The sequence below is a fragment of the Asterias amurensis genome, chromosome 8 (genome assembly GCF_032118995.1).
Source record: "Asterias amurensis chromosome 8, ASM3211899v1".
Taxonomy (NCBI): Eukaryota; Metazoa; Echinodermata; class Asteroidea; order Forcipulatida; family Asteriidae; genus Asterias; species Asterias amurensis.
In genome coordinates this window covers 14131773-14148152 of record NC_092655.1, presented here as the reverse complement: position 1 = coordinate 14148152, position 16380 = coordinate 14131773, and the positions used below count along the sequence as shown (strand labels likewise).

The window sequence follows — 16380 nt, the reverse complement described above, 5'->3', positions numbered from 1 at the left end:
TTTTTTTTCTCCTGCCTTTACATGTGTTATTAGTAAAACACAATATTGTTTCAATCTATTTCAACCAGTGTTTCCAAAAGAAAGTGTACATGTTTTATCCATATTGATACTCAAAAAGGAATCATTTGTTTCAATTTTAAATTAAATACATTGAATTCCCTGAGATAACCAAAAAACTTAAATTGATAATAATTATCAGTTTAAGTTTTTAGTTATCTCAGGGAATTTTTAAATCAGTGGTGTTTACCAAGGATTTTGAAGTCAATATATTACATTTTATTTATTTTGTGTATACTTCAATTTATGGTGCAATACAAGAGACTTACAGGAATGACATGACTTTAAAGGAACACGTTGCCTTGGATCGGTCGAGTTTGTCTTTGAAAAGCTTTTGTAACCGTTTGTTATAAAATGCATATGGTTAGAAAGATGTTTAAAAAGTAGAAAACAATGATCCACACACATTTGCCTCGAAATAGTGTGGTTTTCCTTTTACTTTGCGAACGTACACGGTCGGTCATTTATGGAAGTCAAAAATTTGACTCCCATAAATGGTCGACCGTGTTTGTCGATGAGGTAAAGGGTTTTCCCTTTCGAGTGGTACGCAATTTCGAGTGGTACTTATGTGGATCATTATATTCTACTTTTAAAATATCTTTCTAATCATATGCATTCTATAACAAACGGTTACAAACGCTTTTCACTAAGACCAACTCGACCGATCCAAGGCAACGTGTTCCTTTAATGTATATCTATTTAAAACATTGTTCTAGTTAAAGTAGTTTGTAGGGAAACAGTTTCTCAAGATAAAAAAAAAAATCTTCCCTATGCCGACAAATTGTCCAATTACTAGGCCGACCCGTATACCAGCGCTAAGGCTAGTAGACAAAGCTAACCGCTGTGAGATGATTCGGGCCTCTCTACTGAGACCATCTCTGATGCAGCGTTAGACCGATCGGATGCTCGTCTTTAAAGGAACATTACAGAATTGGTATGAAAAAAACTTGTCTAAGATCACAGATTTACATCAAACTTACACGGACTAATGAAGATGATAGTAGAAAACATCCCTTGAAATATTTCTGTTTGAAATGTCAAATTTGATGATAAATAAATAAAAGTAATTTCCCATTTGGAGTTAATCGCTCATTGAGCGTTTTTATTCCTTTTTTTAATCGATCTCATGCAAAATGTAACCGGTTTTTCACTATTTTCTTGTGACCATGATGGCCGATCGCTCTCAAACTTCTACAGGTTAGTCAGTTTATGTATATGGTGGATTACATACATGTAAAGTGCTTTTAAAACACTGCCAGCAACTGTTTTGTTAGCAAAAAAACAAAATCTTGAATGTTCCTTTAATGCACACCAAGTCAGCATGCTGAGCCGAAATCAAACCCTAGTATTAGAATACGGGCAACTAGGCAACCGGAGATCGTTCAGTCTGCCTCGGTTACAGGAATGGCGTGGTTTCATTTCCTGTGTGTTGAACTTATTAAATTATTATGATTATTTTCAGTATTGTTTTTGTTTTCTTCCCTAGTGAGCTTTGTTGGATGGTGAATGAGTACACTGTGCATTATACTGGCAAATGTGTAGGGGCTATTACAAAATGGTCATAAAAATGTTAATAACTTTTTATTTAATTTCAAATTGTTTTGATCCACCACAAATTTCATTTTTTAAAGGAACATTACAGAATTGGTTTTGCTAACAAAACAGTTGCTGGCAGTGTAAGCACCTTATGTAATCCACCATATACATAAACTGACAAACCTGTAAAAGTTTGAGATTGATCTGCCATCTTGGTCACGAGAAAATAGTGAAAAACCGATTACACAGTTGCATGACATTGATGCAAACCAAAAAAAGAATAAAACTCAGAAAGATAAACTCAAAACGCAAAGTTAAATTGTTTATTTCTCATCAAATATGGCATTTCAGGTAGAAATATTTCAAGGGATGTTTTCTACCATCATCATCATTAGACCGTGTAAGTTTTATGTAAATCTGTGATCTTCACCGTTTTTCTTACCAATTCTGTTAACAAAGGGGAAGGGAAATGTTAAATTTATTTTTGTGATGTTCTCCTTTTTCCAATAGACAAGTGTCCTCATGTGAGTGGGGGAAAAGTAACAAGTCTCTAAATTCAAAATAAAATGGGGGAAATTTCCATTGTTTTTGATACCCTTCCACTGGAAATTTTGTCAACGTCCAAGACATGGAGAATGAAGAAGAATGATGGGTCTGTACATTTTTGTATGGGGTAGTTTAATTCACGACTGATTTTTTGTCTCATTTATCATTTTAGAGAGACTATGAAGTTGCCCAGCCGGAAGACAGACTTGCTCTCTGCAATGAAATTTACAGCAAATACGTCTATGCAGATGTAAGTGTATTTGATCTCCTTTGGATATATCATTAGAATTACCTAATTTTTGTAAATGTTTGGTTTGCTCTGAGTTGTTTTTTGTTGTTAATTTTGTTGTTAATTTTATTGTTAATTTTGTTTACTGTCTCAGCTAGTTCTTTGGGTTAGTGATCAGCATTTTTTTTCTAGAATTGATTGATTATTTTCAAGAAGTGTGCTGATATGATTCAGAGGCAACTTTTTATTTTTTAAAGGGCTAGAGAATTGTCCTCGGATAGTTTCCAAAATTGACGACCAATTTGTTATTTTATGCATATGTGGAGATACACCAAGTGAGAAGACTTAAAGGATTTAGGTACTTTTTCAAAATGTCCATAGATTTACATTGAACTTGCAGGGTTTGAAGATAATGATAGTGGAAAGCCTCCCTTCAAATCTTACTTACTGAGGTGCTGTAGTTTTTGAGAAATGAGTAAAACAATGTCAAATACGTTTGTTAATGATTAAAATAATTTTCGTCTCATGAGACGGAAATTATTTTCATGACATTGTTTTACTCATTTCCCCAAAACTACAGCACCTCAGCACGTAGTATTTTCAGGGAAGCTTTCCACTATCATTATCTTCAAACTGTGTAAGTTTGGTGTAAATCTGTGGACATTGTGTTTTTTGTCCTACAAAAGTTACATAGACCCTTTAAGGTGTCCAGTGTCTTTAATATACTTTCAGTTTTGTTTTAGCATTTTGTTTTTTTTTGAGTGAATTATTTTATATTTGTAAAATTATTTTTGTCTTTTTTCGAGAGAGTTGCTCTGACCTGCTCATTTGATAGCGTCATAAAACTGTTTTTTTTTTATTTTTTTTTATTTACGGTTACAATTTGTTATCAGTTAAGTGTATTTGCAGTACATTGACCTTTGAAAACTGCTCAATTTATTCTGCATTTATTTACGAGCCAAGTAGAGGTTACTAAAGGCCAATGGATGCAAATTGACAAAGTGTTGTTCCCCTCTAATCAAAATTGAACATTCCAATATGGCAGAACAGAAACCGTGTCAATTGATGAACCTTTGCTACGTAGCAAAATGGTTGAAATGCGTATGGTGAAATTATACAGAGAGGTTCCATGGTGAAAACGGCTTTGGCTGATGGAAGCTTCAAATCTAATTTAATTTACAAAAAGTCCAGAATAAGCTTACATTTTATAATAGTCTGATCCCCTGTTGGCTTTATATTTGTCATCAGCAATATGTCAGCTGCAGTACAGATGATGTCTTTTACTTTAGAATTTGTGCAGGACTGATCTTTCACGAAGGCAATGAAGGCGATTGCCAAAATGCCCCCTGGTCATGCCCCCTGGTCATGCCCCCTGGTCATGCCCCCTGGTCATGCCCCCTGGTCATGCCCCCTGCCCTTGAAATGCGCACAGTAGAAATTTACAATGTCGTGCCCTTTACCAAGGAGAAATGCCTTGGCCCTTTCCCATTCAAGCATGTACAGGCCTGGGGTCGATTTCACAAAGAGTTAGGACTAGTCCTAACTTAGGACTAGTCCTAGGAGATATACAAATTGCATGGATAGTCCTAAGTTAGGACGAGTAACTGGTCCTAACTCGAGATAAGACTAGTCCTAACTCTTTGTGAAATCCACCCCTGGGCATGTACGTGTACATGGCCCAATGTCATAGAGCTGCTTAAAGGAACACGTTGCCTTGGATCGGACGAGTTGGTCAAAACAAAAGCGTTTGTAACCGTTTTTTTATAAAATGCATATGGTTGGAAAGATGTTTTAAAAGTAGAATACAATGATCCACACAAGTTTGCCTCGAAATTGCGTGGTTTTTTCTTCTACTGTGCGAACTAACATGGTCGGCCATTTATGGGAGTCAAAATTTTGACCCCCATAAATGGCCGACGTGTTAGTCGACAAGGTAAAAGGAAAACCACGCAATTTCGAGGCAAGTCTGTGTGGATCATTGTATTCTACTTTTACAACATCTTTTTACCCATATGCATTTTATAAAAAACGGTTACAAACGCTTTACAAAGACCAACTTGACCGATCCAAGGCAACGTGTTCCTTTAAGCAAAAAATTTGCTTAAGCACGAAAATAGCTCGCTTATTTTACACATGTTACTGGCCAAAATTTCCTGCCATATACATTGCTTATGACTAGTATTAAGCTGTTGTTTACTTAGCATTACAATTGAGTGGAGTCTTGGCTGGTAATCTGATTTTACTAAGCAATGAATTTTTTGCTTAAGCAAAATTTTTTGCTTAAGCAGCTCTATGAAATTGGGCCCAGGCCTCCAATTCTGGTGTTGAAGGGCACTGCAATTTTCCTCTGGTAAGGGCACTGTTATGGGGGGGGGGAAACAAAATTCAAATTTTGTGTTTGAACTTTGCAAAGGGCAATACAGCAAAAACACATGGCACCTTGAGGGAGCCATATGGTTATAATACTTAAAAACAACGACAATGACTAACACCATGAACACTGCAAAAGCACTAAAAAAAAAAAGAAAAAAAAACTCACCCCAAAACACGAATAGACGAGTACCAAAAACAAACGGACACAAGGGAATAAAACACAATCATTCCAATCACCCAAGCCAGACAATGTCAATATAAGACACTTTTCATAGCAAGAGAAAGTTCCAAATTTTCTATTTTAGTTGATGATCAGTTATAAACATCATCATCTATGGCTCAATACTATACGTTTCATAATGCATATAAATTTGAAGAAAAAAAAGTAAATAAAAATCAACAAATAAATGTTTCACTTAGAAAATGAATTTTTCTTTTTGTCAAACCAGGATTAATAAAACCCCATTTACCAGGAGCTCCAAAATACGCAATAAGCAATTTTATGAAATCATTTAAATTACACTAATGACCTTAATAGTCCTGAACAGATGACATGCACTTTATGTTTCAGAAATATTGGTGTTTAATGACCAGTAAAAAATGTGTATGATATAATTATAACAGTAAAACAGAATATATATAAAGTGCATTATGGATCACGGATCCCTTGATGCACTTTATTATTTAAAAGGGTTCTAAATACAGAGAAGTACTTCAGACAGAAAATACTGCATCAGCTGTACACATAGATGAAATATTTTCAAAACTGACTTTACTCAAAACTTAAGAAAATGCTAGACCATGACTAGAAAAACCTCTGGATGGTACGTATGCAACACAAACAAAGACACTTTGGGGAGGTAGTGCTTTCTGCTCTACCAGCCAGGCTTCGAATTGATGATACCCAAGCCTACATTCGTATGGACTGTGAAAGGGGTAACCCTATTTCAGCCCTAGGAGTAGGTAGCAACGGCCTTTAAAAAAATAATTGTAGCCCACACCTTGAAGTGGCCTTCAGGCCTTGTGTGTCAGGCGACTTGCATAATAAAAATAATAAAAAAATAAAATAAAAAAACTGATTATGAAAATTCATGCATATCATCCCTTCAAATATGTTCTCATAGCATCTTTACATCAAGTGCATTATGGATCACAGATCCCTTGATGCACTTTATAATTTAAAAGGGTTATAACACAGAAAATACTACAGACAATAAAAAATACCACACCAGCTGTAGTACACAATGTTGTAAAAAGTAAAACACTATCTAGGGCCCCAACTCAAAACTTAACTCAAGAAAATGTCAGCCCATGCCTAGAAAAACCCACAATCACAGTTGGTATTAGTAACACAAACAAAGGCAACGTTATAAAAATGCAATCATCCCTACAAATAATTATGTTCTCATAGCATCTTTACATCAAGTGCATTATAGATCACAGATCCCTCGATGCACTTTATAATTTAAAAGAGTTATAACGCAGAGAAATACTACAGACAAAAAAATACCACATTAGCTGTAGTATCCAATGATGAAAAATAAAAACACTGACTAGGGCCCCAACTCAAAACTTAACTCAAGAAAATGCCAGCCCATGCCTAGAAAAACCCACAATCACAGTTGGTATTAGTAACACAAACAAAGGCAACTTATAAAAAAGCAATCATCCCTACAAATATGTTCTCATATTAATAGCATCTTTACTTCAAGTGCATTATAGATCACAGATCCCTTGATTGCACTTTATAATTTAAAAAGGTTATAACGCAGAGGAATATTACATACAACAAAATACTGCAACAGCTGTACACAACCATGGAAAATGTAAAACACGGACTAAGCCTGACTCAAAACTTAACTTAAGAAAATGCCAGCCCATACGTAGAAAAACCCACAATCACAGTTGGTATTAGTAACAAACAAAAGCAACGTTATAAAAATGCAATCATGCCTACAAATATGTTCTCATATTAATAGCATCTTTACATCAAGTGCATTATGGATCACAGATCCCTCGATTGCGGTTTATATTTTAAAAGGGATATAATACAGAGGAATATTACATACAACAAAATACTGCAACAGCTGTACACAACCATGGAAAATGTAAAACGCGGACTAGGCCTGACTCAAAACTTAAGAAAATGCCGGCCCATGACCAGAAACACAAACAAAGGCAACATTTCAAAAAATGCATCTCATCCCTACAAATATGTTCTTTAGCATCTTTAATGATGGATGGTCGGTCGGGGGGGGGGGGGGGGGGGGCTGGGCTCTAGCAGTTACCAGGGCAACATAATAAGAAAATGTTGTAGCCCGTCTTATTAATACTCAATGACAAGCGGTGCCTCTTGTGCTGTGATTTCTAACACTGCTCATAATACGTGTGTCCATGTCAATAGTGCAACCTAAGTAATCTGCAGGGTGTACGGTGATAATCATGACGCTTGTCATCACCGATATATATATCTTGCCGATATTTATTAACTGAGTAGTCTCCCGTCCAACACTTCTACGGCAACGTCGTATCTACTTGTCTTCCTTACCCCCCCCCCCCTCCTCCACCGTGTCAAATTAAAATGATATTTGTCATATCGTTTTAACAGATTTATCCTCATCCGCATGTTTTTTTTAAGGAACTTTTGGGAGATCAAAATATTATACAATTTTAAAATACATGTACGCGGGAAACGTGATGGCAGAAAACGACTTGTACATAAAGATGAAGTGTTGTGAACTTTTTTAGGTGTTTTTTTTTTAAATATGATATATACATGTACAGCCTCCTTTCACAAGTGTGGTATTTGGTAGTACATTTTGTTTTGCCCGAGAATATCTGACCCTAACTAGAGCCTTGTGGAGAGGAAGATAAGAGATACTGAAATCTTTCTCAGGAGGCTTCCTAAGATGTTACCTTTGCACTTCTCTTTCCTCCCACAAAAACAGCCCCCCTAAAACCCACTCATCATCTTGCCGCCAATCGTCAACGCTGACGCCATCAACATCTGACGCTGCATAAACAGGGAACATACATGTACACAAGTGCAATAGCATCTTAGGGGTCCTGATTTTCATGTCAACACCCCCCCACGCAATGATACATCACAGTGGACTGGGCCTTCCATGCCAGCCAGCCAGTCAACCTCCCACCATCCAAAGACAAAAAAACACAAAAATTCCAACCCACACCCACTCACAAGTCATTAGCGCGCAAATCTATTGCTAATTCTGATTAATGCCAATCCATGGCTATACATGTAGCTACACAATGTATGGAAGCAACCACCATTAGGGTACCAGTTGGTTTGCTGTCCACCAACAAGGCTCTCTTCTCTCTCTATCTCTCTCTCGTTTTAATCATTGCTTAATAACTTATAACTTGATTAATATGACATCTCTACACTGACCTTGAGCTTGCAAGCTGTCTCATTCTTTCCCCGGCTCCCTTGTCGCAGGCAGGCGGCTTAGTGAAGCCTGGCCATATTGGAAAAAAGTGCAGCGTACTCTCTGCCTGCAAGGTGTTTTTGTATTGGCGGGGGTTTGTTGCAGTCATAGGCTGACACGAGATTGTCATCTTATAGGCCCCCAGCGCAAAACAGAAATTGTGAGTTTCTTGATGAGGGTTGAGGGTTGCCTGTATTTTTGTGTTTTTTATTTTACGTGGGGATATGTCCCTTGTCATTTGAATGGTGTGGCTAGAAGCTCTGTTTAACCCCAACAGCATCATCCCTGCCCTATACATGAAGAACCAGGTTCAAACAAATCTCTGTTGTATTTAAGTGGATGACTTTTTTCCAATGTTAGAATCTTGACAGAACGACAAAGACTTGTGAGTTTCTTGATGAGGAATGCCTGTATTGTTGGATGGTTTTTGAGTGGGGACACACGTATATTATTAGGATGGTGTTGCTAGAAGCTCTGTTTAACCCCAACAGCCTCATCCCTGCCCTATACATGTAGTACCAAGTTCAAACAAATCTCTGTTGTATTTATTGAAAGTGGATGACTTTTTTTCCAATGTTAGAATCTTGACAGAACAACAAAAGACTTGTGAGTTTCTTGATGAGGAATGCCTGTATTGTTGGATGGTTTTTGAGTGGGTATACACGTATATTATTAGGATGGTGTTGCTAGAAGTTCTGTTTAACCCCGACAGCCTCATCCCTGCCCCCCCCCCCCCCCCCCAGTATCAGGGTCAAACAAATCTCTGTTGAAATTTCTAATGAAAGTGGATGACTTTTTGTTTATATGTTAGAACCTTGAGCGTGTGAGATGGGATTTGTGCGTTTCCACACGGGATTGGGAAAAACAATGCATCTCATACGATACAAAATAATGCTGGAATTCCTCAGAACTAAATGTATACACATTGTTTCCTGAGCATATTTAGATATAAACAAGTGCATTAACCTGTATATGAAGCAAGGTTTTAACCATGGTTTGGTAAAAGGGTGTCCAATTTGCTGGAAATTTCAAAACTTGGTGTAAATGTTTTCCCATTTTAATACATTTACATTAATAAGGGACTAACTGACACATAAATCAGGGTATCCAAATTTAAAACAGGGTGGCCAAAAGACACCCAGACACCCATTTGGCTTACATTTTGACATGTAGTGTACAAATGAAGTTTTGTTTAATGTATTATTAAGGGAATCAGTGTGTGGTGAAGAGTTTTTCAACTAGTGGTTTAATCCCAACGAGGCCTGGTTCTTGAAAATTTTACCGAGACAAAGTCAAGGTAAATTATCAAGAACCAGGCCTCGGCGGGTTTAAAACACTAGTTGAAAACCGATTCAACGCACTTTGATTCCCATTCATAAATACCTTTTTGGTCAAAAAACATCGGCACTTTTGGTCAAAAAGTAAAATAAATGCAAAAATTTTAATTGTTCAATGATTTCTTTCAACACAACACCCCTCCAGCTATGAAATGGTAAGGCCCTCCGCCGCCCTCGGGTAAACAACTCCTTATAAGGGAATGCTGTGCGCGTTGCGCGTATCGCGTGATGTGGCACAACTGTCCCAGCCAATTGCTCTCGACCAATAGGAATGAAGAAACTGTCTTATAATTACAGGTGCAATTTCGCGTGTCACGCCTATGTTTCAACACTTTTTACTGATCATAAACAAAGGTTTATACACACTCAAGTGACGCGCTCTCCACCAATAGGAATAGCGAAACTGTCTGAGGTATTTATGAATACATTTTTAAAAGCGCACCGAGTTGAGATTGCTGAGGATGACATTTATAAAGTACACATTGTACAATTTTTACATATAATCAACTGCATACATGTAATTAGTACAACTGAATACAATATGTCTTAAAGGCACTGGACACTTTTGGTAATTACTCAAAATAATTTTTAGCATAAAACCTTACTTGATAATGAGTAACGGGGAGGTAGTGTAAAACATTGTGAGAAACAGCTCCCTCTGAAGTAACGTAGTTTTCGAGAAAGAAGTAATTTTCAATAAGTTTGATTTCGAGACCTCAGATTTGAAAGCACACATCTGAAAGCACACAACTTCGTTTGACAATTGTGTTTTTTTCTTTCATTATTATTTTGCAACTTCGACGACCAATTGAGCTCAAATTTTCACAGGTTTGTTATTTTATGCATATGTTGAGATACACCAAGTGAGAAGACTGGTCTTAGACAATGACCAATAGTGTCCAGTGTCTTTAATTTAGTCTCAACCCTTTCAGTCTTCTCATGTACAAATGCATCATCATTGACAATTATATTCACTATCAAGTTTGACGTCATAGAAGACGTCACATTTCTTTATTCCTTTTGTTCTCCGTTGTCTAGTTTGCCATTGAGCTTTTCCTTAACGGTCACAACTCCACTGAAACTGAAAATTCCACATGGAGGCTGAACAAAAAGTAGACTGGCCCCTTGATGTTGTTTGTGTCGGGCCTGTATGCGTCGTTTTTGAAAGGGCAAGGACACCAAGGCATTTTTCTCCTCGGTAAAGGTTACCCCATGAGGAAAGTATAAATATCTACTAGAGCGTTGTATGGGCACCAAGGCAATGACCAGGGGGCATGGAGGCAATCGCCTTCGATGCCTTCGTGAAGTAACAGGCCTGATTTGTGATTTTGAATATCATTGTCAGTGCTATTAGACTGTCTGTTAACTGTAGTTTTGTGCACAGTCCGATCCCATAATGTAAAAAAGAAATAACGTACGATAAATTAGTCAACAGGTTGAGTTGTCTTAGTGATTGGAGTAGGATGTTGAACAGGATTAGTATGTTATTTTTGGTTTTTACCCTCACACCGATGTATGTTCGCACTGTATACTCGGTACTTTCGGGAGTCCTGTGAAAAACATACCACCTGTAGGCATATTACTTGGGTGGGATTCCAACCCACAATCCTTGCAACTCTAGAGCAGTGTATGGGAGGTTAAAGGTCACAAGACTAGACTCGGACCCTACGGTACACAGACTTAAAGGTTGTTCTGCAGTCTGTCTTTTGACGTCACCTGTTGACGCAGAAACCGCATCTTAAAATAACCGCACCTTTCCAGGGAGCTGGATGAAGTCCCCCAGCTGAGAGGGCTGACCCACTTGCGTAACTAGCAACATACCAAACCTTGGTCTTTTGTCTCGGAGTTCAGGAAGCTAGCCATCTTTATTTAATGGCGGAGTGTAGGACAGGAGAAGCGTCAGTGAAATTCAAAGGATTCCTGATGATAGGTTCTGTTTATTGTACATCCATTTCCTCTTGTACGTTAGATGCTGGAGGAAACGGCAGGTGGATCCGTCGTGTGATAGCCGCAGACATTCTTAAGTCCACTGGCGGTTTTGCTTGTGTTAATAATTTAAGTGCCTTACCCAAAAAAAAAAAAAAAAAGGACTTGTTTTGGTTTGATGTGGATGTGCGTTGGCATGGTGTTAGACTGTAAAAACTGTATGGATTCTGGCTTCGTAGATGTTTAATGTTGTAATGAATTTGACACTAATTTGTAATGGTATTGATAAGCAGTCATTGTAATGTGCCAAAATCCGTCTAAAGAGACCTTCAAGGCTTAAAGATGCTCAGATTAGTTGCCAATTTGACCCAAAAATTTTGATGGGGGTCGAGAAAGTTACAAGCTTTCATTTGAGCCATTGCTCGAAAAAGTTCGCCAATTATTAGTAGCAGTGAAATAAAGTGCTCAAAATTTTTTTTTGTCGGGAGCCCGACAATATATCATGTGACCAATTCTTATGTGTTTTATAAGAAACGTTTGAAATTTTTGTCATCGTTCCTGACCATTAAAAGTAAAAGTTAAACTTTTTTTCGTTAGAGCGGGTGATACTCTTTGAAATACCATTCACTCAAACAAATCTATTTTTTAATGTTTGGGGCCCAAAATCTGACATAGCATCTTTAAAGAGGTAAAACAATAAGCCAATCATTATGCCGATAAATATAAAACAACAGTAAACAGAAACAAGTATTTCATTTAAACCCTTAAAGACATGAAACTAATATGATAATAAAAACTTAAAGGAGCAGTCGCAAATAATAGGAAGAATAGTATAGGAAGAACCATTGACCAAACAGTAATACACTACATGGATGCAAACAATGCAAAGAAAATTAGTATAAAAAAAATTAATTTAAAATAAAGGAATTGTTGAATGAAATGAATGGGCAAAAATTACGTAAAAAGTATGTAAATTAATAAATAAACAGAAAAAATTTACAAAAAGAATATTGTATTTCACAATGACTGAGAATGTTATATAGCAAAAGGTATTCATTTTTGAAATATTACTATAGCAAACTAGAAAGAGCTGTGGAATATACTTAAACAGCTCATCCCCCAATATGCCAAAAGAAAACTGTCAATAATGTATTGATGTTTTGTTGATAATTAATTGATACGAGTAAAGTGCCTTTTACTTAGCGATAGGAGTCACTCAGCAATCAACATGCTGTTCATGAGACTCTGAAGCCATGTCAGAATTGGCTGGCTGTGACTGTGGCTGTTGCTTGGGGTGTTGCTAAGGGTGTCCTAGGCTTTACTGGTTGTTGATGTGGTGATACAGCCATAGCCAGCCAGAGTCACAAATAAAGGGCACATCTTCATCTATGATGGATTTCTACTAAAAAAAGGTTATTAGGGCACTAAGGCAATGACCAGAGGCACTGGTGCAATTGCCTCTTTTGCCGCAGTTACATGTAAGTAGACTCTTTAGTAGACTGGACCAGAAATTACTTCTTCTGCAAGACCTGCTGAACATTAGGGTAGAGATACATAACTTGAACTCAGTATAAAAAAACAACCGTAAAATATGAGTTTGTATTTGTTGGATAAAAACACCAGACTGCTAGACTTGTTTGGTTGATTGGTTACTGACCCAGTGTTAGGGGTTAGTGACGGAAGGTATTGATATGGTGCGCTGCCCATTAATAGCAACGAGGCTGGGTGCAAGAGGACTACAAAAACACATGTAAACTTTTCCCATGATGCACGTTGAAAAAGGCATACCATGAGCAAACTGCAGAGGGCGCACTTTATTGCGAATTGCCCAAAATGATATTCCAGATCTTGTGAACTTTGCTCGTGATGGGGCGCAGCAATTTCCCTCTGATATGGGGCACCTCTGTGAGGAAAATAATTGTAAATTTGTACAGGAACCATGCTTGGTACCACAGCAAAAGCACAGGTAAGGGCACCACTGCAATGGACCCTTCCCATGAAATATGCTAACTACATTCACGCATGCGTACAGACCCTGTTGGTTGGCAAACGCCATAGAGTTGTGCACTAAGCAGACACGCAATCGCGTCTGCGTCACGCACCCATTAGCCGTGTACAAAACAGCGTGATGTTCCCTCATTTTGCCAACCAAAACGCTAGTGCGCACACGCTATGTGCAATTTACATATTTCATGGGAAGGGTCTATTGCTTTGGGTGCCGTAAGTTTATTCAAGGCCAGGCCAGGGCTCGATCTCACAAAGAGTTCAGATTGATCTTGGGTGCAAATCAGTCTTAATTGGGAGGCAAAAGTGTGATGTCACAATACAAATCACTATGGTGATACTGAGAACTCATCTTGAGATGAATCTTAGTGCTTTGTGAAATCGACCCTGGCACTAAGATTCACATCAGAGCATTTAGAATCAAACAGTCATCCACAAAAACAATGACTATCAAATCAAGGCGTGGCATGTTTGAGATGGACTTGCACGGTTTGCACCCCCCCCCCCCCATCGAAACCCCCACTCTCTTCTATAAATCCTCTATAGGCTCCAGTGGTGCATCTCATTGAATTTGATGTCAATTTAGACTGAACCCAGCTGTATGCAAGTGGTATATCTACGCCATTACTGTACGCACCAGTGTGGTGACTCACTCGGAATGATGCTGTAGTGCAGTGGAGAGAATTATTACCGATGTCAAAAATGCAAGTCCCCCGAGTGTGTGGAGCTAGACAGTAAGAATAATTGAAGACAAAGTTCAGACCGAAGACCGTCAAAAAAGAACAATAAGACCTCAAACCAATACAGCAACCCAGAGTAGCAACTACAAGATTAATATCTAGATGAGAGAATCACAAACAGCAGAACAGACAAAACTGAAGAGAGTAACACAAAGGGCAAACTATACTTAAAACTGAAATCAGAACACCCCAAACCAACAAACAAAAGACAAAGGAAACGCAAAAAGAATAAATCGTTGGCTCAGTGCTACACATACGGTCATTAACGGCAATTTTATTCTAATGATCAAAAGGTCATTAAGTGAAATTTTAATGATGCATTTGAACAAATTGGTTTTAAAAAATCAGCAAATATATGTTTTATCTTAGAAGATGAATTTTCTTTTTGGCAAACAAATACTGTGAAGACCTCTGTAGATAATTAAAACATTTTTTTACCAGGAGCTGCAGGGGTGCCAGTTTCTGGCTATTGCCAGAATTCCGGCTTTTTCAAATTGTCCTTAATTATTTTCCGGTGCGCCGTATTTCATCTGGCCGGAATTTTTTTATTAAGCCACTGATGTACCTGTTATTTTAATATGTTATTCATTATATCAATGAACAATTGATGTCTCACTAATGAATAACAATTGCTTGAGGTTGTTGAACACAAGATCTGCAATTTGGTGTACTATATTTATCAGTTGCTCATTTTGTGTCTTTGTAACAAAAACGGTATACCATGATTGTGGCTGTTTACATTTGCGTTGTAACACACAAGTACATGTACCTTGCGGTTTCACAATGGAACGTGTGCCTGACTTAAAGGAACACGTTGCCTTGGATCGGACAAGTTGGTATTTGAAAAGTGTTTGTAACCGTTCATTATAAAATGCCTATGTTTAGAAAAATATTTTAAATGTAAAATACTTTTGTTATAAAATGCATATGGGTAGAAAGATATTTACAAAGTAATACAATGATCCACACCAGTAACACTCAAAATTGCGTGGTTTTCCTTCTACCTCGTCGACAAACACAGTTGGCCAAATTTATGGCCGACCGTGTTAGTTCGCGACGTAGAAGGAAAACCACGCAATTTTGAGTGTTACTGGTGTGGACCATTGTATTCTACTTTCAAAATATCTTTCTACCCATATGCATTTTATAACAAAAGTATTCTACTTTTTAAATATCTTTTTACCCATATGCATTTTATAACAAACGGATACAAATGCTTTTCAAAGATCAACTCAACCGATCCAAGGCAACGTGTTTCTTTAAGATGCAGCACAGTACGTAGACAAATATGAACATTTAATACCTATTTGTTCATAAATCTGTGCAGGGAACTCATTGCAGGGAAAGTGTTGGATGAAGCAAGATTCACATGTGTTTTGTTTTGAGGTCGACAGCCACAACTGGATGAGTTGCTAGTAGGGTTTTACACATGTCTAAAATCAATGGCTTAGCTTCAATACAACGCGGTCAGTAAAGTGGGGGGGGGGGGGGGCTTGCTAGTAAGGGTGCAGATTTGATTTCCTGGCTGGACAGTCGGCGTCTACGCATAACCGTAACGAGGTCTCGCCTGTAATGATAATATTTGTATGACATCCCTTGTATGTGGAGGTGCGATTGTCGGAGTAGATCGAAGGGGCATGATGGAAAAGGAAAACTGTTGTCATGGCAACAGCCAGGTGTAGAGGCAAGGGTCTTCTTTTTTTGTGAAATAGTAATTTTTTTCTTATTGGAAGGGAATTTTGAGGGGGAAAAACTGCGACTTTAGGTGAGTTTTTTTGAGAAGTCTTGTTTTGATTGGTTGAATGTAGATTTTAATAATAATAATAATAAGACTTGTAATGCGCACGTATTCACCCTGCTGGGTGTTCAAGGCGCAGGTGAGACAAGTTGAGTTTGATTAATATTTGAAAATTGTCTGTTCTTGCAGATAAATACTTTAAAGGACACGCTAATCTGGATTTTGTGCTCTGGGCTATAAAAAGTGTTTAGTTATGAAATTGATGTGGTTGGAAAGATGTTTTAAAAATACATGTAGAACATAATGATCCTGATAAATACATGTTCATCTCGAAATTGTGTGAATTTCCTTGTACTTTTGTGAGCTAACGTGGTTCGCCATTTTGTGAAGTCAAACATTTGGTTCTTCAAAATGGCGAAGTGTGTTGGTTCACGAAGTAAAAGGAAAA

General features: G+C 37.6%; 1 protein-coding gene across 2 annotated transcripts in view; it reads left to right on the top strand.

The window, feature by feature from the left end:
* Positions 1-16380, top strand: part of LOC139940574 (G protein-coupled receptor kinase 5-like) — a 100096-nt gene that overhangs the window by 39344 nt on the left and 44372 nt on the right. For both annotated transcript variants that reach the window (XM_071936895.1, XM_071936896.1), the window contains exon 4: positions 2312-2389. In XM_071936895.1, the coding sequence (XP_071792996.1) occupies positions 2312-2389 (78 nt within the window). The remainder of the gene's footprint in view (positions 1-2311; positions 2390-16380) is intronic.